General features: G+C 41.8%; 1 protein-coding gene across 8 annotated transcripts in view; it reads right to left on the bottom strand.

Annotated features, from left to right (window-relative positions):
- Window positions 1-2,268: 2,268 nt before the first annotated feature.
- The window catches only part of EZH2 (enhancer of zeste 2 polycomb repressive complex 2 subunit), a 58,527-nt gene continuing 35,081 nt past the window's right edge, over window positions 2,269-25,714 (bottom strand). For 5 of the 8 annotated variants that reach the window (XM_056520559.1, XM_056520562.1, XM_056520564.1 and 2 more), the window contains exons 3-20: window positions 22,515-22,643; window positions 21,487-21,603; window positions 20,623-20,743; window positions 17,584-17,730; window positions 17,386-17,488; window positions 14,431-14,594; window positions 13,929-14,020; window positions 13,183-13,423; window positions 12,922-13,091; window positions 11,233-11,327; window positions 10,662-10,702; window positions 10,168-10,293; window positions 9,908-10,086; window positions 5,531-5,626; window positions 4,854-4,935; window positions 4,274-4,354; window positions 3,634-3,718; window positions 2,270-2,685 (exon numbers count right to left, since the gene is read on the bottom strand). In XM_056520559.1, coding sequence (XP_056376534.1) covers window positions 2,625-2,685; window positions 3,634-3,718; window positions 4,274-4,354; window positions 4,854-4,935; window positions 5,531-5,626; window positions 9,908-10,086; window positions 10,168-10,293; window positions 10,662-10,702; window positions 11,233-11,327; window positions 12,922-13,091; window positions 13,183-13,423; window positions 13,929-14,020; window positions 14,431-14,594; window positions 17,386-17,488; window positions 17,584-17,730; window positions 20,623-20,743; window positions 21,487-21,603; window positions 22,515-22,643 — 2,130 coding nt within the window. In that variant the 3' untranslated portion in view covers window positions 2,270-2,624. Of the gene's footprint in view, window positions 2,686-3,633; window positions 3,719-4,273; window positions 4,355-4,853; window positions 4,936-5,530; window positions 5,627-6,125; window positions 6,167-9,907; window positions 10,087-10,167; window positions 10,294-10,661; window positions 10,703-11,232; window positions 11,328-12,921; window positions 13,092-13,182; window positions 13,424-13,928; window positions 14,021-14,430; window positions 14,595-17,385; window positions 17,489-17,583; window positions 17,731-20,622; window positions 20,744-21,486; window positions 21,604-22,514; window positions 22,644-25,714 lie in introns of those variants that run through there. The other 3 variants (XM_056520560.1, XM_056520563.1, XR_008844040.1) reach the window with 3 other exon arrangements.

Raw genomic sequence — 25,714 nt, forward strand, 5'->3', positions numbered from 1 at the left:
GAGGGGGTGGCCTCACTGTGCAGGTCTCCACCCCCTCACTCAGTATGCTGTCTGCTCACATCTCCCCTAGCATTAGCAAAACTACAACTCCCAGCTTGTCCTCACTGACAGTAGTGGGACACAAGCTGACAGTGGGAGGATTTTTCCTCCAGGTGTGAACCCTGCGCTCACAGCTGTCAATCAAGGAAGTGTGTCCATGACATAGGTGATGATGCATGGACACAGCAGGACTAGTATGTGTCCAAGCAGGCAGGGGGACAGTGGTTTGACTGGCTTTTTCAGTCTAAAATACTGAAAATTTTCTAATGAAAGCAATTGCAAAACCTTTCGCTTTACAACATATCAAAAGTTTTTGTACCTGACAGTGCCCATTTAAGGACCCGGGCATTTTTTTGCACATCTGACCAATGTCACTTTAAGCATTAATAACTCTGGGATGCCAACAGATAAGCATCCATTCACACTACCACACATCCCAATGACACAGACGCCCCCCCTCCCCCACAAAATCAGTATCCTAGCAGTGAAAAGTTACTAAGCCACTCCGGATGGAAGGTCAGCCGACACATCCAGTAAAAGCCAAGGAGTCCACACCTTATCAAACTTCTACTTTTTGTTAGTGGTAAATTTTTGTCGATACTTGCATCATTTCTTAGTGAAAAATTTCTACATTTTTTAACTTTGAAACTCTGCTTGTAAGTAAAATGGACATCCCAAATAAATTATATATTGATTCACATATACAATATGTCTAGTTTATGTTGGCATCATAAAGTTGACATGTTTTTACTTTTGGAAGACATCAGAGGGTGTCAAAGTTCAGCAGCAATTTTCCAATGTTTCACACCATTTTCTAAATCTGAATATTTCAGGGACCAGTTCAGTTTGAAGTGGATTTCAGGGTGCCTCCAACTGTTGCAAATCTCCCAGCATGCCTGGACAGTCAATGGCTGTCTGGCAATACTGGGAGTTGTTTTGCAACAGCTTGAGGCTCCGTTTTGGAAACCCTGCCGTATGAGTTTGAGCTGTGGCGGAAAATTCGCTGCATCTCAAACTTCAAACTAAACCCCCGCCCATGTGAATGTACACTCACTTGGGGGGTGGGGGTGGGTCAAACCTCCAGCTCCCAGCATGCCCTTTGGCTGTACGTGCAGGCTGGGGGTTGTAGTTATGCAACAGCTGGAGGCACGCTGGTAGCAAAACAGTTTGTTACTTAACTCAGTGTTTCTCAACTCGTGTGCCTCCAGCTGTTGCAAAACTACAACTCCCAGCATGCACTGACAGCAGAGTTGTAGTTATGCAACAACTGGAGAACAGTTTGGAGACCACTGTGTAGTGGTGTTCAAACTGTAGCCCTCCAGATGGTGCAGAACTACAACTCCCAGCATGCCTGGACAGTCTCGGCATGCTTGGAGTTGAAGTTTTGCAACATCTGGAGAGCTACAGTTTGGACATCACTGTATAGTGGTCTCCAAACTGTGTCCTTCCAGATTTTACAAAACTACAACTCTCAGCATGCCAAGACAGTCCAGGCATGCTGGGAGTTGTAGTTCTGCAACATCTGGAAGGGCACAGATTGGAGACCACTGCACTGTGGCCCTCCAGATGTTGCAAAACTACAACTCCCAGCACGTCCAGACAGCCAAAGGCTGTCTGGGCATGCTGGGATTTGTAGTTCTGAAACTGCTAGAAGCAGCATTGAAGATCACTTCACAGCAATCTTCTCTGCAGCCTCTAACGTTGCCGCCTCTGCATCCACTTGCCTGCGCCTCCTTTCTGCCGCCGATCCCCGCGTGTCCTCCAGGTAACTGCCGCTGGTCCCTCCGCATCAACGGCCTCTGCAGCCGTCGCCACCATCTTCCCCTGCTCTGCCCGGACTTCTAGGGGCTGGCAGAGCGGGGGAATTGAACTTTCACCCCCCCCCCCCCCCCGCACCTGCCCTACGAATTGCCAGTCAGTCCTCCTATCCTTTAGGATGATCAGGGCTGTCTCTGACAGCTCCGATCATTCCTATTTTTCGGGCAATCGGGTCACCAGAGACCCGATCAGCCTGGAATCGCTGCAAATCGCCATTCAATTCGGATTTGCATTTGAACAATTTCAGCAGGCATCCCGGTCCATGGGTCCTTGGGGGGGTTAAAGATCCAACCAGTTGGCAGTGGCAATATATTTTCTTTCTGTAATTCATGTAAAGAACCCTGAGAGGGAAGGAAGGAGAATCCATCACCATATCTATGCTCCTAAATGATCCGGCGGAAAAGCTGTTTATTTGGTTTCCCAGTATACTATTAGCAGGAGAAAAAGCACATACAATATTCAATGATATAATCACCTCATGTGAGTGACTGGTCCTTAGTAAATCTTGCATACAGGTAATAGAGAAGTTCAAGTATATTTTATTTGAGGTGGGAGATGTACCACAATATATTATTGCCAAAAATTCACTGGTACAAAAAAAACTGAATAAACTGTTTTTGACATCACTATAAATTAGTTATACAGTACTCAGTAAATTCAGAACTTCCACGCATTTTTCATGTCATTCTTTGTAGCTAAAATTGCGCCAGTATTAGAAATTCCTGAAGAAGGTAAGGCATGGGATGCAAGAAGAGGTAGCTGGTCCATCAGGGGATTTCCATTTCTCTCTCAATACCCACATATTTCAGAGCATCAGCTTGGCTGTATCTACAGTAAAAACAAGAAATCTGGTTATATACAGAACTACTGTTATCTTACTCTATCACAAATGGGAAGGGTATTTCACACACACAGTATGATGAATACATGAAAACTGTCTGGTTGTTATGGTAAAAACCAAAACACAGCTCTGCTTTTATTTTATCAGAGCTTGTTAAAAGGGGTTGTGCGCTGCCCTGCCTTTCGGCGCTCCGCTCGCAGCGTCCGGAAGTTCATTACTCCGAACGCTGTGTGCGGGCTTCCGTGTTCGTGGCCGCCCCCTCGTGATGTCACGCCCGGCCCCTCGTGACGTCACGCCCGGCCCCTCGTGACGTCACGCCCGGACCCTCAACCAAAGTCTATGGGAAGAGGGCGCGACAGCGGTAGTAAATTCAGTAACTGTAGTAAATGTAACTTTAGCGACCAGTTCAGGCAGCTGTATGGAAAGACACATAGGTAAAAAGGGTTGGTCCAGAATTAGAAAAAAGTATTTTTGTGTGTTTAAATGGTTAACCACATACCGGCCGACCCCCAGTTGACTCTTGTAGCTGGGGGCCACCGTTAAATGCCGACATGCGGTGATCTCCGCGGGTGGCTATTAACCCTTTAGAGCACCGCTATTAAAGCTGACAGTGGTGTCTAAAGGGACCTTTAAACACTCCCTGGTGGTCCAGTGGGGTGGATCGGAGGCGGAAGATCCGTCCAGAATAGGTGCGGAATACTCGCGAAAATAACAAATTCTGCCTGCAACAGAGAATAGGCTTTGGAGGCAAAAATTACTCTACCAAACTTTTGAAAGCAGACAGGCGGAATTTCCGTAGTGTGAACCTAGCCTATACATTTAGATTTGACAAAACATCATCCAGAAAAGCAGTAATTTCCCCCAATAACTGTCCATTCAATTGGCAGCTATTCATTTACACAGTAAAGTATAATTATCATCATCATCTCACCAACCTGTAATCAAAGAAGAGTTCTTCACCCGTCTGGATGGCTCTTTTAGCGAATATGCCTATTCTATGGTCTCCATTAACCATCATTACTAAAATAGAAAGAAAAGAGGCTCTTGTCACAGGAATGATCTCCATGCATACAATTGCATCAATCCCCATTTAAAGGGGTACACCAGTGGAAAACACTTTTTTTTCTATATAAACTGGCTCCAGAAAGTTAAAAACAGATTAGTAAATTACTTCTATTAAAAAAAATCTTATTTTATCAGCTGCTGTATACTACAGAGTAGTTGAGTATTTATTTTCTGTCTGACCACAGTGCTCTCTGCTGACACCTCTGTCCATGTCAGGAACTGTCCAGAATAGGCACAAATCCCCATAGCAAACCTCTCCAGCTCCGGACAGTTCCTGACATGGACAGAGGTGTCAGCAGTGAGCACTGTGGTCAGATTGAAAAGAAACTTCCTCTGGAGCACACAGCAGCTGATAAGTACTGGAAGAATTAAGATTTTTTTTTTTTTTAATAGAAGTAATTTACAAATCTGTTTAACTTTCCGGTACCAGTTGAAAAATAAATAAATAAAAAATTGCGGAGTACCCCTTTAAGATACAGCCACACTGACTGACTAAACCAAATACATTACCTTTTGCATAGCAGTTTGGATTCACAGAGTGGTTTGCAAAACGAATTTTGTTGCCTTTGCGAGTTGCATCAACTACAAAATCTAAAATGAACAAACAGGCAAAAAATAAAATAAAATTAGAATTGTACAAAGTGCTTCAAAACTTGAAATAACTTCACAGGTTTCTATGATCTCCAACCATAAAGGTGGTACGCAGGTTAGGTACTACAGGCATTGCCTATCTCCTGGCCAAGTAGGCAGAGTGGAATGCTAGTCACGATGCAGGAGCCGACTTCCATCAATGACTAGCATTCTCATGCATGAAGCCATTCATTATAAGCACAGAATCCATTCAAACTCCCAGTAGTTGCCTTGTACGAGCACCAGCAAACAGAATTACTCTGAAATTATAGCAGTGACATTCCACATTCCCCTGTAAAGTATTAACTTCACTTACAGTCTTGTCTATGCCCAAAGGGACACCTGGGAATATTAATGAAACACCACAGTTATCTATACTTTCTATCTTCTATAAATCTGTGGACACTCTTCTTTCTAGAGATGAAGTCTTATACATGCGCACTGGATGCATCACACTTACCATTGTTCAAGTTAAAGAGGAAGCTGCACATGTATTTATCATACACTTTCCCTCTTCTATCCGCTTCATCCTGAGATATGATCTGAAAACAAACATGTAGACACTTAGTGAACGGCCCTAGTCACCAACCTATGGTCTATGCTGCTGCTTTCACACAATTTTCCAGATAGTGTTTTTCTGCAGTCAGATATTAAAGTCTATAATGCAATTTGAAATGTATTACTACAGTGTGTCTATGTATATATTTTACCAACGGAACTGTGTTTATGAAGATTCAATATAAAGGTAAGCTCCTTGCCTTGCTCCTTGCGGCCCGCAACAAACAGGACGAGGAGGGCAGCGCTTGCGGGTGATATGTGAGTATTTACCCCGATTGGGATGTGGGCTGATAATTAATATGGGGGGGCGCTAGGAAATACCGTGGAACTGCCAAAAGTTTAAAAAAATACCGTGATACACACATTTGGTCATACCGCCCAGCCCTATCCTCAAGTATGTTTTATTTTCCAAAACAGAAAGACCACCACAACTGGACAACCTGTGTTTATATGCTCCAATAAGGAAACAAAGTCATTTTGAAATACGTATTAAAAGGCAGTGCTGAAAGCTGCTAATGCAGAATCATAGTGACCATACAGCACAGGAATAAGACTAAATGTAAGCAATTGTTAACATACCTCTCCACAGTACTCTGAGATAAACTCATTCTTCTGTACAGGATCTTTAATGAAGATTCCCCATCCGGCCACATCAGATGGTGCCAAAAGCAAATGCTAAGAAAACAGGATATCTTAAGTATTTAGGAGTGAACTGTTCTATAGTTAATGCCATGAAATAAAAATTGTGTTGCGAGAAAGGAAATAAATCGCTCAATGAATTCACAGTTGCTAATGCAACAAATGGCATTGCAATTCACAGAATCAACCTCACTGCGGCAAAGCAGTTCACAGTCGCAAGACAGACATTCAAGTTTGTGAACGTAGCAAGCATAAGCCGCAAAAAGAAATAAAAATACAAAAAGAAAAAAACACAAAACTGCACCTACTGCAAGGCACTCATTCAATGGCAATCCCCTTTCTTTCTAAGCCACAAATAAATGGAAAACATGAAGAGTCGAGGATTATGAGACCTGCTCTCACATGGCTGCGTCTCATGGTTGTAGTGGGAGCAGGAATGCAGTTTGAAATGGCCACGCTCTGCACCATTCCGAATGTCGAGGCAGCCATACCGCCCATTCACGTGCATCTATTCCAAAAACTCAAGAGGCCTTACCTAGCAATTCTGCCTCTTTGCCAAAATTGGACCATATCAGTCTGCAGAATCAAGTGTTATTGAAAGAGTGGAAGGGGGCAAACAAAGACAGGGTATGTGTTACATTCCTCTACCCCAAGAGAAAGGCAACATTACTAATATGTGACAAATAAATCAATGTATGCGCCAAGGGCCCTTTTAACACAGGGTCAAAGTATTAACGATAATATGGAGGATTCCCTAAAGCAAAGGTGCAGCTGCTCTTGACAAACTGGGGGAAAATAAGGTAAATATTAACCCCTTGCCGCAAAACGCCGGGTTTATAGGGCGCTACGGCACAGGGGGGGTTATGAAGTGAGCTCAGGAGCTGAGCTGGCATCATACCTGCACGGTCCCGGCTGCTATCACTAGCCAGGACCCGTGGCTAATGCTGGACATCGGCGTTCAGGCAGATGTCCGGCATTAACTCTTTAGACGTGGCGATCAAAGTTGATCGCCGCATCTAAAAGTGATAGTAAATGCCTCCCGGGCAGTTCAGTTGGGCTGACCTGGACATCGCGATAAAATCGCGATGTCCCGATCCGGTAGAAAGCAGCAGGAGGGTGGCTTACCTGCCTCCTGTGCGTCCAAACGGCGATTGATTGCTGCAAGCCTGAAATCCAGGCTTGGGCATTCAACCGCCGATAACACTGATCAATGCAAAGCTATGGCTTTGCAGTGAACAATGTAAAAGATCAGTGTGTGCAGTGTTATAGGTCCCTATGGGAGCTATAACACTGCAAAAAAAAAGTGAAAAAAAAGTTTATAAAGATCATTTAACCCCTTCCCTAATAAAAGTTTGAATCCCCCCCCTTTTCCCATAAAAAAAAAACAAAACAAAAAACTGAAAATAAAAACAAACAAACATATGTGGTATCGCCGCGTGCGTAAATGTCCAAAATATATAAATATATCTTTAATTAAACTGCATGGTCAATGCAAGTCCAAAATAGCGTATTTATGGTCATTTTTTATAGCATAAAAAATGAATAAAAAGTGATCAAAAAGTCAGATCAAAACAAAAATAGTACTGATAAAAACTTCAGATCACGGCGCAAAAAATGAGCACACATACCGCCCCGTACATGGAACAATAAAAAAGTTATAGGGGTCAGAAGATGACAATTTTAAACGTATACATTTTCCTGCATGTAGTTATGATTTTTTTCCAAAGTAATAAAAAGGCAAACCTATATAAGTAGGGTATCATTTTAATCGTATGGACCTACAAAATGAAGATAAGGTGTCATTTTTTATGAAAAATGTACTGCGTAGAAACAGAAGCCCCCAAAATTAACAAAATTGTGTTTTTTTTCTTCTATTTTGTCGCACAATTTTTTTTTTCCGTTTCGCCGTAGATTTTTGGGTAAAATGACTGATGTCATTACAAAGTAGAATTGGTGATGCAAAAAATAAGCCATCATATGGATTTTTAGGTGCAAAATTGAAAGGGTTATGATTTTTAAAACGTAAGGAGGAAAAAACGAAAGTGCAAAAACGGAAAAACGCTATGTCCTTAAGGGGTTAAACCATTTCATATTTGGATAGGTCATTACTTCATGGTCAGTAGAGGTCCAACCTCTGGGACCATCATCTATTCTAAGAAGGGGGTGCAAAGCTTATTCAGTGCCGTGACCTATTGTGTGAAAACAAGGTCTAAACGAGGGTCAGATGTAGCTCCCTGTACAGTGGGTGGCCAGGGTTGCCATTGCACAAGAAGAAACCGTGAAGGGGCCACAGCACTGAATCAACACAGCAGCTCCTTCATTCTCATGGTTGGTCTGATCCACACCAATTATCAGAAGATTATATAACGTAGCATTGTGCCATCACTTTAGCAGATAGGAATACGTCCTTATTAACCCCTTAAGGACCGAGTGCTTTTCCACTTTCATTTTTTCATCCTTACCTTTAAGAAATCATAACCCTTTAAATTTTGCACCTAAAAATCCATATGATGGCTTATTTTTTGCACCAACATTCTACTTTGTAATGACATCAGTCATTTTACCCAAAAATATACAGCGAAACGGGGAAAATAAATAATTGGCCAATAAAATTGAAGAAATAATTACATTTTATAACTTTTTGGGGCTTCCATTTCTACACAGTACATTTTTCGGTAAACATGACACCTTATCTTTATTCTGTAGGTCCATATGATTAAAATGATACCCTCCTTACTGTATATAGGTTTGATTTTGTCGTAGTTCTGGAAAAAATCATAACCACATGCACAAAAATTAATATATTTAAAGTGGTAATTTTCTGACCCCTATAACGTTTTTATTTTTCCGCGTACGGGGTGGTATGAGAGCTCATATTTTGCACCAAGATCTGAAGTTTTTAGCGGTACTATTTTTGTATTGATCAGACTTTTTGATTGCTTTTTATAAATTTTTTCATGACATAAAAAGTGACCAAAAATACGCTATTAACTATATATATTTTTATAGTTTGGACATTAACGTACGCGGCGATACCACATGCTTATTTTTATTTACACTTTTTATTATGGGAAGGGTTAAATGATATTTATTTTATTTTTTTACTTTTTTTTGCAATGTTATAGCCTCCATAGGGGAATATAACATGCAGTTGATTCAATACACTGATCACTGCCATTGCAATGCATTGATCAGTGCTATCGGCGGCCGATTGCTCAAGCCTGGATTTCAGACGATCGGACGCGCAGGAGGCAGGTAAGGCACCCTTCTGATGTGTCCTAGCTTATCGGGACATCGCGTTTTCACCACGATGGTCCCGATTAGCCCGACTGAGCTGCCAGGAAGCTTTCACTTTCGACACGGTGATCAACTTTGATCACCGTGTCTAAATAGTTAATGCCAAACATCAGCCCAACCGGCGATGTCCAGCATTAGCCGTGGGTCCTGGTTGCTTATAGCAACCGGGATGTCCGGCATTAGCCGTGGGTCCTGGTTGCTTATAGCAACCGGGATGTCCGGCATTAGCTGTGGGTCCTGGTTGCTTATAGCAACCGGGACCCACCGGGTAGGATGTGCGCTCACCTGCTGAGCGTGCTTCATACCTCGGGAGCCGCAGATGGATGTTAATGAACGTCCATTTGCGGCAAGGGACTAAAATATAAAGTACCTCAGTCCAAATGCCATATTATATGGGCACATCTAATGAACATAGTGACTACAGACTCCACAATCACATATTGCCACTAGCTTTATTTTCAATTTCTATTCACTGTTATTTGATCCAAAGCCATCAATACTTTGTTATGTGTACTGGCAGATACAACACATGTCCATGAAGAGGTAGGACAACAGTTGGGTATACTATCCCTTTCCTAAAGTCATAAATTCTTCTCCAAGACAATCGAAAAACCTTAATTTCACACTTTGATACCCTTTCCGTACTGATGCTGTTACCATAGGAGTTAAAGTGCACCTGACATCAGAAGCTGCAAACTTTATAACTACAGAAGAGAACAGGAGGGGGTGGCACTGTCAGGTAGTTCTGAACCATTCATGGCTTTATGGTGTGTTCCCAGTCTGACAGGGCTCTAATGACAGTGTTCCTCTCATATTCCTCTCTGTAGGGTACATGCACAGTAAACAATATCTTATTACAGTTTACTTTCACCAGTGTATCATGTACTTTGGGTACTGCTTATAGAGCAGCCACATGTTGCTCAACATGCAAGAGGCATTAGCCACCAGTTTGGTGAGAGCTTTACCTCAAAGTATTTACATTCTTAGGGTAATAAGGAACATATGGCAAGTGACCCTGACCTTTTTGGATCCACGCTGAATGCTGCAGTTCTTACACGACACATTTTTGCTGTCCCAGTGATCAGCAGCACCACAAGTGAGACACAAGTCTGGATCACATTCCCGCACAGCAAGGTAACATGGGCATTGCTTGGTGTTACACTGTGCTTTACAGCGACAGCCTGGGAACCTGTTTTGGCCTTAATACAAGAAGACAAATAGTGTAAGGAACCAAATCCTACAAGCAGGTCTTTAGGCTTTGCTTTTAACCTTTTACTTACACTCAGAGCTGCACTGACAGAACTTCTCACAGAAATTCTGTGCAATCACACAGGGGCAGGAGCCATCACAGGGTTGGCGAGGGTGATCACAAGGCTGGTAATTGTAAACATGATTAGAGGAGCCATCTGAAAAATATTAAAATAAAATAAAAAGTGACTAAACTGACACAAAAGAGAATGGTGCTGCATAAGCCAATATAATACATTTTCTTTATTAATTTCTAAGCAATGCCTACACATTGTACACAGCTTTATAGGGTGAAAGGCACATTTTTTAGTTTGTAGAATGTCCACTCAGAACAACTGTTCCCCATAGTCCCTATTAGCTAATAAAGTGGCTCTGAAGCTGGGGGAAACTACTCATGCATTAGAGGTTTCCTGATAAGGATCATCAGTGAGAATTCCCATGGTCTGTGTTACAAATATCAGCAAAGCTATACCACAAGACTTTAGCAATACAAGAATATATGCTACAATAAGGCTCCAAAACACACCTTTTTTCAATTGGATTTTCCTGCAGTGTGCCGCCCACAACCTGTAAGAGTGAACATTTTAATTCTAAATATAACAACATACCAATAAAACTTTGTCTGGGCCAGTGCTGTACACCCGCTGTACTTATAAATATATTCCATCAAGTATAGCAAATCTTATCTAGACTAAGATATCAAATTTACTTTTAGAATGTATTATCGATCACTTGTTCATAAAAGCGTCCCCCTACACAGTCTGACACCGTTAAATCAGTCCTGACAATGTCAGACTATAGGGACACATCCTACTAACAAAAGGGAATAATGCCCAGTCATCAATTTATTCATATACATTAGCAGAAGACATAAATAAATAGTACAATGTAGAGAAGAGGTGCTGCAGAATTGTTATTTTACGTGAATACGAAAATGTATTAAAACAAACATTTCAGGAAACCTGACAGGTCATATTTAAAAGAATTTTGATTGATAAATAAAATTAAACTTTTTACATATTCTAATAAAGATATATCTGACTGACAAAAAGCTAAGAAAACCTATATATCCCCAGAACAATGAAATAAAATAGCACCTGTGTTTCCGTTTCTTCTTCCTTGGTGGTGTATCTACATCCTCAGCAAGAACTGGAGCAATGATATTAGATTCCTTTACTCTGAACTCATATACCTGTGAGAGTCAGTCAGTATACAAAGTAAGCTTAAAATGGCATTAAATATAAAATGCCACTACTGTGGCTAGACACTGATGAAATCCTATAAAATAGATTAGATAGATCGAAGACCTTGATGGTGCCACAGATGTATCACCAAACTTTTAGGAGACATCTGTCACAACAATACTGCTCCCTTAAGATACACTGCTCAAAAACATAAAGGGAACACTGAAACAACACAATGTAACTCCAAGTCAATCACACTTCTGTGAAATCACACTGATCACTCAGGAAGCAACACTGATTGGCAATCAATTTCACATGCTGTTGTGCAAATGGAACAGACAACAGGTAGAAATTATAGGCAATTAGCAAGACACCCCCCAATAAAAGGAGTGGTTCTGCAGGTGGTGACCATAGACCACTTCTCAGTTCCTATGCTTCCTGGCTGATGTTTTGGTCACTTTTGAATGTTGGCGGTGTTTTCACTCTAATGGTAGCATGAGAGGGAGTCTACAACCTACAAAAGTGGCTCAGGTAGTGCAGCTCATCCAGGATGGCACATCAATGCGAGCTGTGGCAAGATTTGCTGTGTCTGTCAGAGTAGTGTCCAGAGCATGGAGGCGCTACGAGGAGACAGGCCAGTACATAAGGAGACGTGGAGGAGGCCGTAGGAGGGCAACAACCCAGCAGGAAGACCGCTACCTCCGCCTTTGTGCAAGGAGGAGCACTGCCAGAGCCTTCAAAATGACCTCCAGCAGGCAACAAATGTGCATGTGTCCACTCAAACGGACAGACTCCATGAGGGTGGTTTGGGGGCCCGACGTGCACAGGTGGGGGTTGTGCTTACAGCCCAACACAGTGCAGGACGTTTGGCATTTGCCAGAGAACACCAAGATTGGCAAATTCGCCACTGGAGATGCCGTGGAGAATGTTCTGCTGCCTGCAACATCCTCCAGCATGACCGCTTTGGTGATGGGTCAGTAATGGTGTGGGGTGACATTTCTTTGGGGGGCCGCACAGATCTCCATGGGCTTGCCAGAGGTAGCCTGAGACCACATGTGGCTGGAGTCTGTCAGCAGTTCCTGCAAGAGGATTGATGCTAAGGACTGGCCCGCCCGTTCCCAAGACCTGAATCTGATTGAGAACATCTGGGACATCATGTCTCGCTCCATCCCCCAACTCCACGTTGCATCATAGACTGTCCACGAGTTGGCAGATGCTTTAGTCCAGATCTGGGAGGACATCCCTCAGGAGACCATCCACAACCTCATCAGGAGCATACCCAGGCATTGTAAGGAGGTCATATGGGCACATGGAGGCCACACACACTACTGAGCCTCATTTTGACTTGTTTTAAGGACATTACATCAAAGTTGGATCAGCCTGTAGTGTGGTTTTCCACTTTGATTTTGAGTGTGACTCCATATCCAGACCTCCATGGGTTGATAAATTTGATTTCCATTAATCATTTTTGTGTGATTTTTTAAAGACGAAAGTATTTCATACGATTAGTTCATTCATTTAGATCTAGAATGTGTTATCTTAGTGTTCCCTTTATTTTTTTGAGCAGTGTATATTTAAACGCCTCAACACAAGTTGCATTACCTGTCGACATGTCTTTGTACCAATCAACCTTGCAATTGCACAGAAATTGTCATAATAGGTGCCAATGAGTACTCTAAACAGCGAGGCTTCAGCCCCACTCCATTCCACGTTCTCAGGGGCCTCAATATTTGGCTTTATCTTGACTGGCGTTTGGCAACGTGAGTTTGCTTCTTTAAATGAAAAAAATAAAAATACAGTTTGATACCAGGTGACAGAGCGATCTATAGTCATAACTGAAAGCTACATGGTCACATTATTTACCGGAGGAGCTTGACATCTCATCCTTCTTTTCTTCTTCTTCTTTATCATTGCTCTCTCCACTGGTTTCAGTTCCAGCTTCCCTGTCACTGTCTGTGTCCTTTGCTTCTGAGACATTGACTGTTGGTGTGCTAGGTCTGCTGGTGCTATTGGGAAGTCTACCTCTTCGGCGACCACCAGGACGTTTGGGTGGAGTTTTTATCCTCTCTGCTGTTAGTGCAGCAGCAAATTCTCTTGCTCCTTCCTATAGAAGATATGCTATGACTTTGGGTTCTACTGAAATGTTCAGCAAGTAACAATCCTCACTGGCTTAGTTTAGTTTAAAGCGGTTCTCTGCTGCTCAGCATTTGGAACAAATTGTTCCGAACACATGAGTCAACGCCGGGAGCTTGTGACGTCATAGCCCCACCCCCTCAATGTAAGTCTATGGGAGGGGGCGTGACAGCCGTCACGCCCCCTCCCATAGACTTGCATTGATGGGGCGGGGCGTGACGTCATGAGGAAGCGGGGCTATGACATCACGAGCTCCCGGCGCCGGCTCCAGTGTTCGGAACAGTTTGTTCCAAATGCTGAGCAGCGGAGTACCCCTTTAAACTAAACAAGGTAGGGGGGGGGGTTATGCCTTTACAAAGAATAGGAGTATGCCAATACAAAGCAGCCAGCAAGAAAACTTTTAACTTTTTTACAAGTTATGCAAAATTTTAATGAATGGTTTTGAGTGAACAGGACAGACCGTAAAATCACCTTACCAAAAGTTGATAACAGTTAGGTCCACAATGTTTTCCATCATTTGCACCCTCATTATTCTTTCTTTTGTATGTATTGGGAGTGGCATGAAAAGCTTTACACAGAGAAGAAAAACAAAAATATTAAAGCAACAAAAAAAAAAATATAAAAAAAAAACATAACATTGAATGTTTATGTGTGATGTTAAAGATAAAAATAATCAGAAAAACCCCCCACTAAAAACACAATAAAAATGGGTTTACCAGAACTATTTCTATTGTAAAGAACGGGGCCACAGTTAAGGGATTATATATGTGTAAGTTACTTAGTCTAATCATTAATATAGTTAAATACGCGGTCAACCTCTAAGATTAAATTCAGTGCCTTGCAGCAATGATGGTTTCATATCACATTGCATCTACAAATATAATTTGTCTCAATTTACAGTTTACTAACCATCTAAGAAGAGACTAGCAGTACATGTATGGGTTCAGCCAATAATATTCAAGTAGGATATGGACTTACGATGTAAAAAGCAGTCATACTTGAAACATCTCCTGCAAAACAAAGTGTGGAATGAATGTAGGCTCTGCTCCCTTTGCACAGATTTTGCGTTTGGTCCATCAATATTTGGGGTGCATTCTGGAGGTAGAGCTCCTGGCAACTGTTGTTCTGTTAATTCCTTGTATCTGATAGAAAAAACAAAAACAAAAAAAAAGACAAATTTCAAAAATGTCAAAAATGTGCCATAATTCAATTTCCACCAAAAAACTGGTTCCACATTTATTGTGATTCAGACATTGTTTGAGTTTCACTCAACAAAGGAATGTAGCTAACAAGAGGTTATCCACCATTAGGTGATTTTAGCACCTACCTGGCAGACAGTAATGGACATGCTTAGGAAGGATCTGCGCTTGTCTTTGGGTTAAATGGCTGTGTTGTGAGATTATAAAGTTGTGGCTTTCTTTTTGTGAACCTCAGTATTTCCTGTTCAAGTTTTCTTTTTTTACTACAAATCCCAGAATTCCACTTTCCTACCTCCCACACATCAGCTACCCCACCCACTGAACAACAAACAAGCTAGATTCAATGAAAAAGGTCAGTGCTTAATCAGGGGGCCTCCAGCTGTTCCACCCATTGAAGCAGACAGGCTCCCTGTCATCACCTGACTAGTAATGTCAGGTCTTGGCCGCACTGCATCTTGGGAAATACCCGAGACAGGAGTCATTTCGTATGCTGTTAATAATGAACATCCAGAACAAAGATCAGATAAGAATACGAGACCAGCCGTTAGAGACAGGTACAGACACTATATTATGAACTACACTAACTTTACAGCCCCTGTAGCATAATCAAATAAATAAAAAATTCCTGGAATACCCTTTTAATATGCAACACAGACTAAATTAATGCTTAAAAGGACAGGCAAGTCAACCAACAGGTTGTGTAAAGGGAAGCTGTGATAAAGTATTAGTCAGACGAGGAACGGCCACAGCAACTCCATTCATGTCTTGACCATGTCTTTAGAAAAGAAACGATTTGTACAGGACTGAGTGACATGTCCATATACTCTTTGGACTGCAGGTAAACAATGCAGTCCGATCTGCAAGCAGAATTTTATGAAGCAGGGGGAGCTGAATAAAAATGAAAATTTTTGTGAAAAATTTCAGGATAAGTTGGCATTTATTGATTTAGGGTATGTTCACACTACGTAATTCCCGCAGAATTCCGTGAGCGGAATGCCGCAAACGGAATTACGTGCTGTGAACATAAACATCAGTTTGAATGGGTCTTCCGCGAGACCCGTTCACACTGCGGAATTTCAGCGGCGGACAACTCCACCGCTGAAATTGTTCCACGCAAAGAAAGAACATGTTCATTCTTTGCGCAGAAGTCCGCGAACACTGCATAGCCATCAATGGTGACTGCACAGTGCCGCACGGTCCTACCGCCAAAGTATTGCTGCGGCGGCCGCCAGAATGGAATCTCCGCTCGCGGAATTCTGCAAGCGGAGATTACGTTCATTGTCCGTAGTGTGAAGATACCCTTAAAAGGAAATGTGCCAACAGAAATTACCTATCGTTTAAGAAAAGGTATTGTTTTAAAAAAAAAAATTGAATTTTTTTCTTAGTATTTTACTATCAATTTTTTTTTTTTTTTTTTTTTTAAATAATCATGAACTTTTGCAGTTTTCATTCTGGCCACTAGGTCCGAAATTAAAGAGGTACTCCGTTGGAAACATCTTATGCTCTATCCAAAGGATCTTCGGGCCGGCAGTGTCTGGAACATGGAAGCTTGCAGCTTCCATGTTCTTGACATTCCACCACGCCCCCTCCTTCCATGTCTATGGGAGGGGGCGTGACTGCTAGTACATTGTCGTCACGCCTCCTTCCATAGATGTGAATGGAGTGGGCTTGGCTGCTTTCATAGCCAGTCATTGGGCAAGGAGCAGAGTTGGGGTGCCGCGCCGAAGATCGCAGGGGACCCAGCAGTGGGACCCCTGCAATCTAACATCTTATCCCCTATGCTTTGGATGGGGGATAAGATGTTTCCAGCAGAGTACGCCTTTAAACGGAGACTTCCAGTCCTGTACAGATCACATCCCAGTAATGCCTTTCTTCTCAGCACAAACAAGGGTACAGTGAAAGTGACTCTCGAAAGATCACAGAGAATGTCCAGTAGTGCCTCCAATTCATGTGAATGGGACAGGTCCTGCCCATTATTGTCTATGTCCACGGGTCCTGCTGTAAAGCACACTAAATGCTGTTAAAAACAGCTCAGGCAAGATGGGAGCTGCCATAATAGTGCACAACATATACGTCTATTGTTTTAGTTGTATTGCACAGCTGTGCACAATGGGGGCGGGGAGCCTGCTCACCATGCTCCACTGCCTCCTCAGTTTACCCGCCCCTCTTATAAATATGCAAAATTTCACTTTCACATTGCTAGGATGAGATATCCTGAGCCTGCGCTCTGCTCTGAGTAGGGCAAAGGAGAGCAAAGTGCAGGCTCCGGCAGGCTATCATGTTATAGCGATACAAGAGTGAATAGTTTTGCATATTCATTAGATGGGTGGGCAAAGCAGGGAATATTGAGGAGACGAGGAGCATGGCGAGCTGGCTCCCCGCCTCCATTACAACTAGAACAATAAAGAAGTACATCTTTGCAAGTACTTCAATTCACATAAGTAACCCCTCATTGTAATGTTGTTCACCTGCACTATAAACCAGTATAATGGGTTTAGTGCAGGTAAATGGACATTCAGTTTCGTTTTAAACAGGGTCTAAAAATGTGCCAAAACTTGCACACCTTTTAACTTTTCAGTCTTTAAAAGTATTAACTATGAAAAGGTTATATTTGAAATGTACAAGCCATGTACTTTTATACAGCATAGTAAAGCAGTTAGTGCCATTTGCATGTATATGTTATCACATCCTTTTTTGTATGTTATTATGCATATATAACTATAACAAGTCTTACTTTTCTTTTAATTCTTCTGTAGTCCCCTTATCAGGAAACATGGATGATATTGCTTCAAAGATTTTATCTGAAGGAAATTTCCGTGGCAGACAAGCCACCTTGTCTGTGGATAAATAAAGGCAATAGTTTAGTCATGACATTTTGGGCACTTACAAAAAAAAAAAAAAAAAAAGTCACAGAGATACAGATTACATTTACCGTCCAGACTGTCTTCATGATCTTTTTCTTTGTCATCGTGCTCATCATCCTGATTGTCCTCTCCATCATCATCATCTTCATAATCACTATACTGAATGAGTGCATTTACCAGCTCCACAAATATCTCATCATTGATAAAACCACACTCTACATAAATAAAAGACAAATTCAAAGTTATAATATGAATTGCTCTTGCCCCAAAGATATGGGAGGGGGTAGATTTATGAAAACCTGTCCAGAGGAAAAGTTGCTGATTTGCACTTCTTTCATTTTTAACCCCTTAAGGACTCAGCGTTTTTCCGTTTTTGCATTTTCATTTTTTCCTCATCACCTTCTCAAAATCTAAACGCTTTCAATTTTGCACCTAAAAATCCATATGATTGCTTATTTTTTGCGCCACCAATTCTACTTTGCAGTGACAGTTATTTTACCAAAAAATCCACGGCAAAACGGAAAAAAGAATCATTGTGTGACAAAATTGAAGAAAAAAATTTCATTTTGTAATTTTTGGGGGCTTCCGTTTCTACGCAGTACATTTTTCGGTAAAAATAACACCTTATCTTTATTCTGTAGGTCCATACGGTTAAAATGATATCCTACTTATATAGGTTGGATTTTGTCGTACTTCGGAAAAAAAATCATAACTACATGCAGGAAAATTTATATGTAAAAAATTCTCATCTTCTGACGCCTATAAAACTTATTTTTATGCGTACGGGCCGGTATGAGGACTCATTTTTTGCGCCGTGCTCTGAAGTTTTTATCGGTACCATTTTTGTATTGATCGGACTTTTTGATTGCTTTTTAGTCATTTTTTCATGATATAAAAAGTGACCAAAAATTCACTATTTTGGACTTTAGAATTTTTTTGCGCGCACACCATTGACCATGCAATTTAATAATGATATATTTTTATAGTTCGGACATTTTCGCACGCGGCGATACCACATATGTTTATTTTTATTTACACATTTTTTTTTTTTTTTTTTTATGGGAAAAGGGGGGTGATTCAAACTTTTAATAGGGAAGGGGTTAAAAGACCTTTGTTAAGTTTTTTTTCACTTTTTTTTTTTGCAGTGTAATAGCTCCCATAGGGACCTATAACACTGCACACACTGATCTCCTATGCTGATCCCTGCAAAGCCATAGCTTTGCAGGGATCAGTCAGATAGGGGCCCGATTGCTCAAGCCTGTAGCTCAGGCTTGGAGCAATCAATCCCCGATCGGACACCGCGGAGAGAGGTAAGGAGACCTCCGCCTGCGTCCCAGCTGATCGAAACATCGCAATTTTATTGCGATGTCCCGATCAGACCGACTGAGCTACCAGGAACTGTTTACTTTTGTTTTCAGACGCAGAGATCAACTTTGATTGCCGCGTCTGAAGGGTTAACAGCGCGCGGCACAACGATCGGTGCCGCACGCTGTTAGCCCAGGGTCCCAGCTATGATCAGCAGCCGGGACCGACCCGGTCTGATGCGGGGTCACGGCATGACCCCGTTTTTCACACCGGGATCGGGCTTAGGGCATACAGGTACGCCTTTGAGTCCTTAAGAGGTTAAAAAGGCCTCTGAAAAATGAAAGAAGCGATCTGATAGGTTGCTATGGGCAACTCAGCAACTTTTCCTCTGGACAGGTTTTGATAAATCTCCCCCATGTACTTTAGAAAAACTTTGTTTTGACAAAGAAAGTGTATTTCTAGTTCAGATTTTAGAACCTTTTTAACATAAGCTCTGAAATCTTTCACAAGAAAAATTCAGTACGGTGCACACAAGTTATGGAAGCTACTAGTATAAGCATTTGGATTAGCTTTTGAGACATAAAAAAAACTCAAATACTACAAGCAAAATAAGGCTCATATTTACAAGCATGTATGTTGCTTATGTTGGATGGTTTTTAAGCACCTTTTGTTTGACACTGAGTACTTCATGGCCATTTTTTTTTTTTGTATGTAACATTCATAACATTTTAAATTTCAACCAAAAAGGCGTTTGCATAAAACTTCCATAAAATGTTTAAAATATCTTCACGTACAAATGCTCCAAAAAGGGGGGTGGGGGGGACGGGGACACTTACAATTCTTTGTCTCATTGGCATATATAATGAGCATATTTTTGAGGCTTAAAAATACTGTGAGAGCATAGCATCACAGGCAAAAACAAATATCACTTACTGGCTCAGTATCTGATCATATTTTACAGGTTTCCCCGACTTGCCAGTAATCACTTACATACACACCCATATACATATCTATTTATTACACAGAATTACTGTAAAGAAAACCATGTGAACTGAAACAATGTGATCACACTGAAACTGTTCATTAGTTAAAAAAAACTATTCTGAAAAAAAAATATATATCTAAAAGATATGTTCAAGGTTTTTCTTGATAAAAAAAAAATGAAATGCACCCTCATTTATTAAAATCAGGACTATAAAAAGACCCAGTGCTTAGGTTTACATTTCAGTTTTCCCACCAGCTCTGCCAGACCCATGGTCATTACAGAATCAGAGGTTTGTCTGACTGCCAAGAGATTTGGCTGGAAACAAAACATGTCAACTAACAACTGTAAACTAGTAATTACCAGCCAGGCAAACAAAAGATGTCCATCAAGGACATAAATGTTTCAGATACAAAAAAATAAATAAAACATACACCCCCCCAGCAAAGGCACTGAGAAAACCATAGGCCTTTTGTTAAAAAAATAAAAAAAAATAAAAAAAAAATTTAGAAATAAAATAAGCGCTAGTGCCAACAAGATCTAGAGCAGTGGCCCATAGGATCTATTTAGATTCTGTCATCATTTTTATAATACAAATTGAATTAAAATCATTAAGGAAGCAATCAGATTGACCTCGACAACTGCTCTATTCCTTGTCTGCACTAACATCTACAAGTAGCCCATAAAGTAACAGACCAATTCGCTTTGAGGGGGAAAAAAAACTGTTCATCATACTACTCATTTGTAGCTAAAATTGCATTCCAGCTGCTTCATGAATACAATGAACTATGAGATCAGCTGTACGCTCCAATGATCCTACCCCTGTCGCCATGAACCTTTCCATCATAGTTCTTAATCAGTTCTTCAATAAAAGTCCCATCTTGATCCAATACCTCATCTCCCATGTAAGGAATGTTATGCAGCACCGTCTCATCTTCTACCTGAAAAAATACAATATTCAAAAAATAAGGCTCCAATAAAATATTCTGTCAACTACATAGCTGCAGGTAAATTGGGAACATTATAGGTTCATAGAACTGAGCAAGTGATTTCAACTTGAAATAAGGTAATAAATCTGAAGAGGTTTATACTTCCTATTCTTTTTGTCTAGGCTCTAAATTATTCTTATTTTAATTTTTTTTTACAGATCAATGTTTTTTTATGCCATACTGACCATAGTTGACCATACATGTTATAAGGGGATTTACTGGAATAGAAAACCAAGCTAGTTTCTTCCTGTCCTTAGGTTGTGTGTGGTATGACAGCTTGGTTTCATTCACTTCAATGGAACCAAGCTGCAATACCACACACAACCTAAGGACATGTGTGGCGCTAATTTTGAAAGAAAGTAGCTTGCTTTTTCTCATCCTGGACAAACCCTTTAAGGTCAGCTGATCCTGATGAATTTGCCAGAACAGTCAGGCATGTTGGATCTCAACATGCCAAAGCCCTTTGTTCTTAAGAAGATAAGCCCCCACCAGTGTCTGGCAGTGGCTTTCACCCCTCTGGCTGTACAGGACATAAATGTATAGAGGGATGACTAGATCATTGCTTGTCTGCTATATCAAATGTATAGCAAGATTTAGTGTAGGAAGACCTAGAATACAAAGCTACAATTAAGTTCTTTACGCCAATGTGAACAATGTTAAATTAAGTAAATTCAGCTATTCTACATGTGACTTACCATAAAGTTTTGCTGGAGAGGAGACCATGAATACATGATAGGCACAGAGGCTACAGCATTGAGGGTTTTAAGAGGGATCACTTGTTTTGGGAAATCAAAATCGCTGGTTACAGAGCACTAAAACATTAAAACAGACATTATAACATTAAAAACCATAAAAAATGTAATAATACAGCCCCATTATATGCCATCTTGTTTAACCACTTAAAGTGTAACTGTCACTTCAAAAACTTTTGATCTAGCAACATATCAAAAGTTGTGATCAGGAAAACTAGCCGGGAGAAGTAGACGCTGCCGCATGCTCCTCTACCTGCTCTGTGTCACGTGATCGAGACACCCTCGCTAGACATTTAGAGAGTGTCTCGATCACGTGACACGGAAAAAAGGAGAGAACGTGCGGACTTCTCCCGACTCGTTCTCCTGATTGGCGGAGGACTGAACACTCAGACCCCTGCCGATAAAACCCTTGACATGTCACAAGTTTTTTTCTAAATGACAGTGGCCATTTAAGGATGCACCCTACTTTGGGCCTTAAATAGAACCTACCACATTGAAAATCAGTTGCAAACTGCTTGCAGATTGAACTGCGTGTGTTAGGTCTATATTAGAAAATGTTAAAGGGAACCTGGCATGTTGAAAACACAGTCCAATCTGCAGGCATCATGTTTTAGCGCAGGAGGAGCTTAGCAGATTGATATATAGTATTGTGGGAAATGTTCTAGGAAACTTGCCATTTATTCATGTAAATCTCTGCTCATTCTGGGCTAAGTAGCCATGTGGGTGTTTAACAGCACCTTCTATACACACACTTATGCAAAAACTTACAATAAATGTTAGAACTTTACCTACTGTATTTGATATAAAATGTAGCAGATGTCTGGGTTATTGGCAAGAGTTTATTTCTTATTTCCTTTGATGTGTTCACAGTGACCTTACTATGGTATTAGTGTGGGAGTTACATTATTTTTAGTTAAAAACAGGAAAATGAAATGATCTACAATCATACAGTAATGACAAGTCTTTTATACCTCTCTAGTCCCTCGTAGAGAGCTGACAGAGGTCATAATGTGGACAGGCTGGATCCTTCGTTGTTTCCATTCCTGGTTTAAAATCTCAGTTCGTTCTAGAATTTTTTGACGATTGGAATTAAACATGCCCTGCAAATAAAAGGTAACCAATTCAGAGCCATAAATATGCAGACATATTACTCACAGCTGTGGGTTTGTTAAAATGGGTCAGCATAGGTAATCCTACGTGAGTGGAAGACCTCAGCAGAATTCTCTCTCCTGGCCCGATTCTGCTTCAATAGATCTGTGTAGGTGAAAGGTAGAACCTAGAGAAAAGGCTATTTATATCATAGAGGATTGTCTGTACTGGAAACAATTAAAGCCACTTCACAGAGGAGTGTAATACTAGGTTTGGATGGGTTTTAGCCTCTGGATGTAAACAACAATGGGCCTCATTTACTAAGCTGAAACTGACCAGTTTGTGTCTGGTTATTTTGTCTGAGACATGTCTGCGCCAGAAAAATCAGACAAACCCCAAAAAGGGGCATGGTCTGTCACAAAAGGGGGCATGGCTGGCCAAAAAGGGGCTTCACTATGGAATTCACAGAAAATCCTGTGGGTAAATGGCTGGAAATATCGACCTAAAAAAAACTGGTGAGAAAATTTTCCCGACTTTTCCCAATAGTAAATAGAGAGGAATCCTGCATGTCTGAAACAACTTTTCCCACTAGTAAAAACCCGAAACTCTTAGTAAATGAGGCCCAATGTTTTCATCCACAGACTGCAAACAGATCTTGAAAACGATTAGGAATTTAAATAGAGGGGGAGATTTATCAAAACCTGTCCAGAGTAAAAGTTGCTGAGTTGCCCGTAGCAACCAATCAGATTGCTTCTTTCATTTTTGAAAAGGCCTGTGAAAAATGAAAGAAGCAATCTGATTGGTTGCTATGGGCAACTCAGCAACTTTTCCTCTGGACAGGTTTTGATAAATCTCCCCCAGAATCTATCAATAGACCGTTGCTTCCCTATGTGGGGGCAGCAGAAACCTTGTGACAGGGACCATGGGAAATATGCTATTTAGTCTTCTTTTAGGTTTCCATAATTCCAATAAAATCCCTTTTTATCAGGGTAACAGGCACGTGCTCAATGGTCCATAATATTCACCGCTCCAGGTAAGTATGCATGATTATAATAATTATTTTTTTTTAAAGTTTTTAAAGGCAGCATGATCACTGTTTCCATACCTTGGAACCCCCTTTTCACATGAACCCCAAAAGTAACTTTAAGGGGTATTTTCCCTTTAAATCTAAGTGGATCCAGCAAAAGTAGTATCTCTCCTTCCTTTATATTTTCTATTCCTTTTGAAGCTACTTCTGACTTCTACTTCTAAAGCTACTTCAAAAACTGATTCAAGAACCGCCACAAAAACTGCAAGTTTTCATATATAAAAAATGCTAAGTGTGAAACCACATACTGCAGATTTTCAGTCTAAATTTCATATTGAAAATCTGTAGTAAATCTACAGTAAAATAAAATACACGTGTAAAAGATTTTCAATACCCCATCCACATGCAGTGGAAAAACCTGCACAGAACCGAGTGTACGCTGCAGGTTCTCTAATTTGTAAGTTCTACTGCAGACTTTAACCCCTTCACGACGAGCGACGTACATGTACAGTGCCGCGAAGTGTCACTTGGCGCGCGGCGACGTACATGTACGTCACGGGGTTCCGGGAGCGCCGCGTCACCGGTAGCGGTGATCGGGCCGGGATGACTGCTGTTATCTAACAGCAGGCATCCCGGCACATCGCCGAGGGGGGTCCTGAGACCCCCCCATGACTGCGATGCGCGCAAATCGCAGGTCAATTCAGACCTGCGATCTGCGCGATTCCGGGTCATACGGGTCACTGGTGACCCGGAAAATAAGAGGGATCGGGGGTGTCCGAGACACCCTCGATCCCCCTAAAGGGATAGGAGTTTGGTGGCAGGGGTGCCACCCCTCCTATCCCTGCTATTGGTCGGCCGAGCGACCGACCGACCGATAGCAGAATGGGGGAGGGGGGGTTAAAGTTCGGTTCCCCCGCTTTGCCCACCTATCGGTGTCCGGGAAAAACGGGGGAACCGTCCAGGGAAGGTCGGCGCCGAAGGTCCCTTACCTGGATCCCGGATCCCCGAGCGCGATCCTCCCCCACGTGAGTCGGTGTCGGCGGCAGCAATATTTCCGGGTCCTGCTAGGCGAGTTGTTGCCTAGCAACATCCAGAGGGCCAGTTTACAGTGGTCTCTAAACCGTGGCCCTCCAGATGTTGCAAAACTACAACTCCCAGCATGCCCAGACAGCTGTTTGCTGTGTGGGCATGCTGGGACTTGTAGTTTTGCAATATTTAGAGGGGTTCAGGTTGTAGATCACTAAGTGGTCTCAGACTGTAGCCCTCCAGATGTTGCAGTTTGCTGTCTGGGCATGCTGCGAGTTGTAGTTTTGCAACATCTGGAGGGCCACAGTTTTGAGACCACTGGAGAGTGATTTACAACTTGAACCCCTCTAAATCTTGCAAAACTACAACTCCCAGCATTCAGGAACAGCATAAGGCTGTCTTGGCATGCTGGGAGTTGTACTTCCGTGCCTCCAGCCATTGCATAACTACATCTCCCAGCATGCCCTTCCGCAATCAGTACATGCTGGGAGTTGTAGTTTTGCAACAGCTGGAGGCACACTGGTTGGAAAATACGGAGTTTGGCTGGAAAACCTTGAGTTAGGTTCTATGACCTGTGTGCCTCCAGCTGTTGCAAAACTACAACTCCCAGCATGCATGGTCTGTCAGTTGACCCCCCTCCCGTGTGAATGTACAGGCTACATTCACACTGGCGGCAGATTACAGTGAGTTCCCCGCTACAAATTTGAGCTGCGGGAAATTTTTCGCTGCAGCTCAAACTCCTAGCGGGAGACTCAGTGTAATCTGCCGCCAGTGTGAATGTAACCTAAAAACACTACACTACACTACCATAAAATAGAGAGTAAAACACTAAATATACACACGTACACTGCCCCCCCCCCCCCCCCCCCCCCCCCAATAAAAATGAAAAACTTATTGTACGGCAGTGTTTCTAAGATGGAGCCTCCAGCTGTTGCAAAACAAAAACTCCCAGCATTTCTGGACAGCAATTGACTGTCCAAGCATGCTGGGAGTTTAGCAACAGCTGGAGGCACCCTGTTTGGGAATCAC

Source organism: Hyla sarda, chromosome 5 (assembly GCF_029499605.1).
Source record: "Hyla sarda isolate aHylSar1 chromosome 5, aHylSar1.hap1, whole genome shotgun sequence".
In the NCBI taxonomy this organism is placed as follows: Eukaryota; Metazoa; Chordata; class Amphibia; order Anura; family Hylidae; genus Hyla; species Hyla sarda.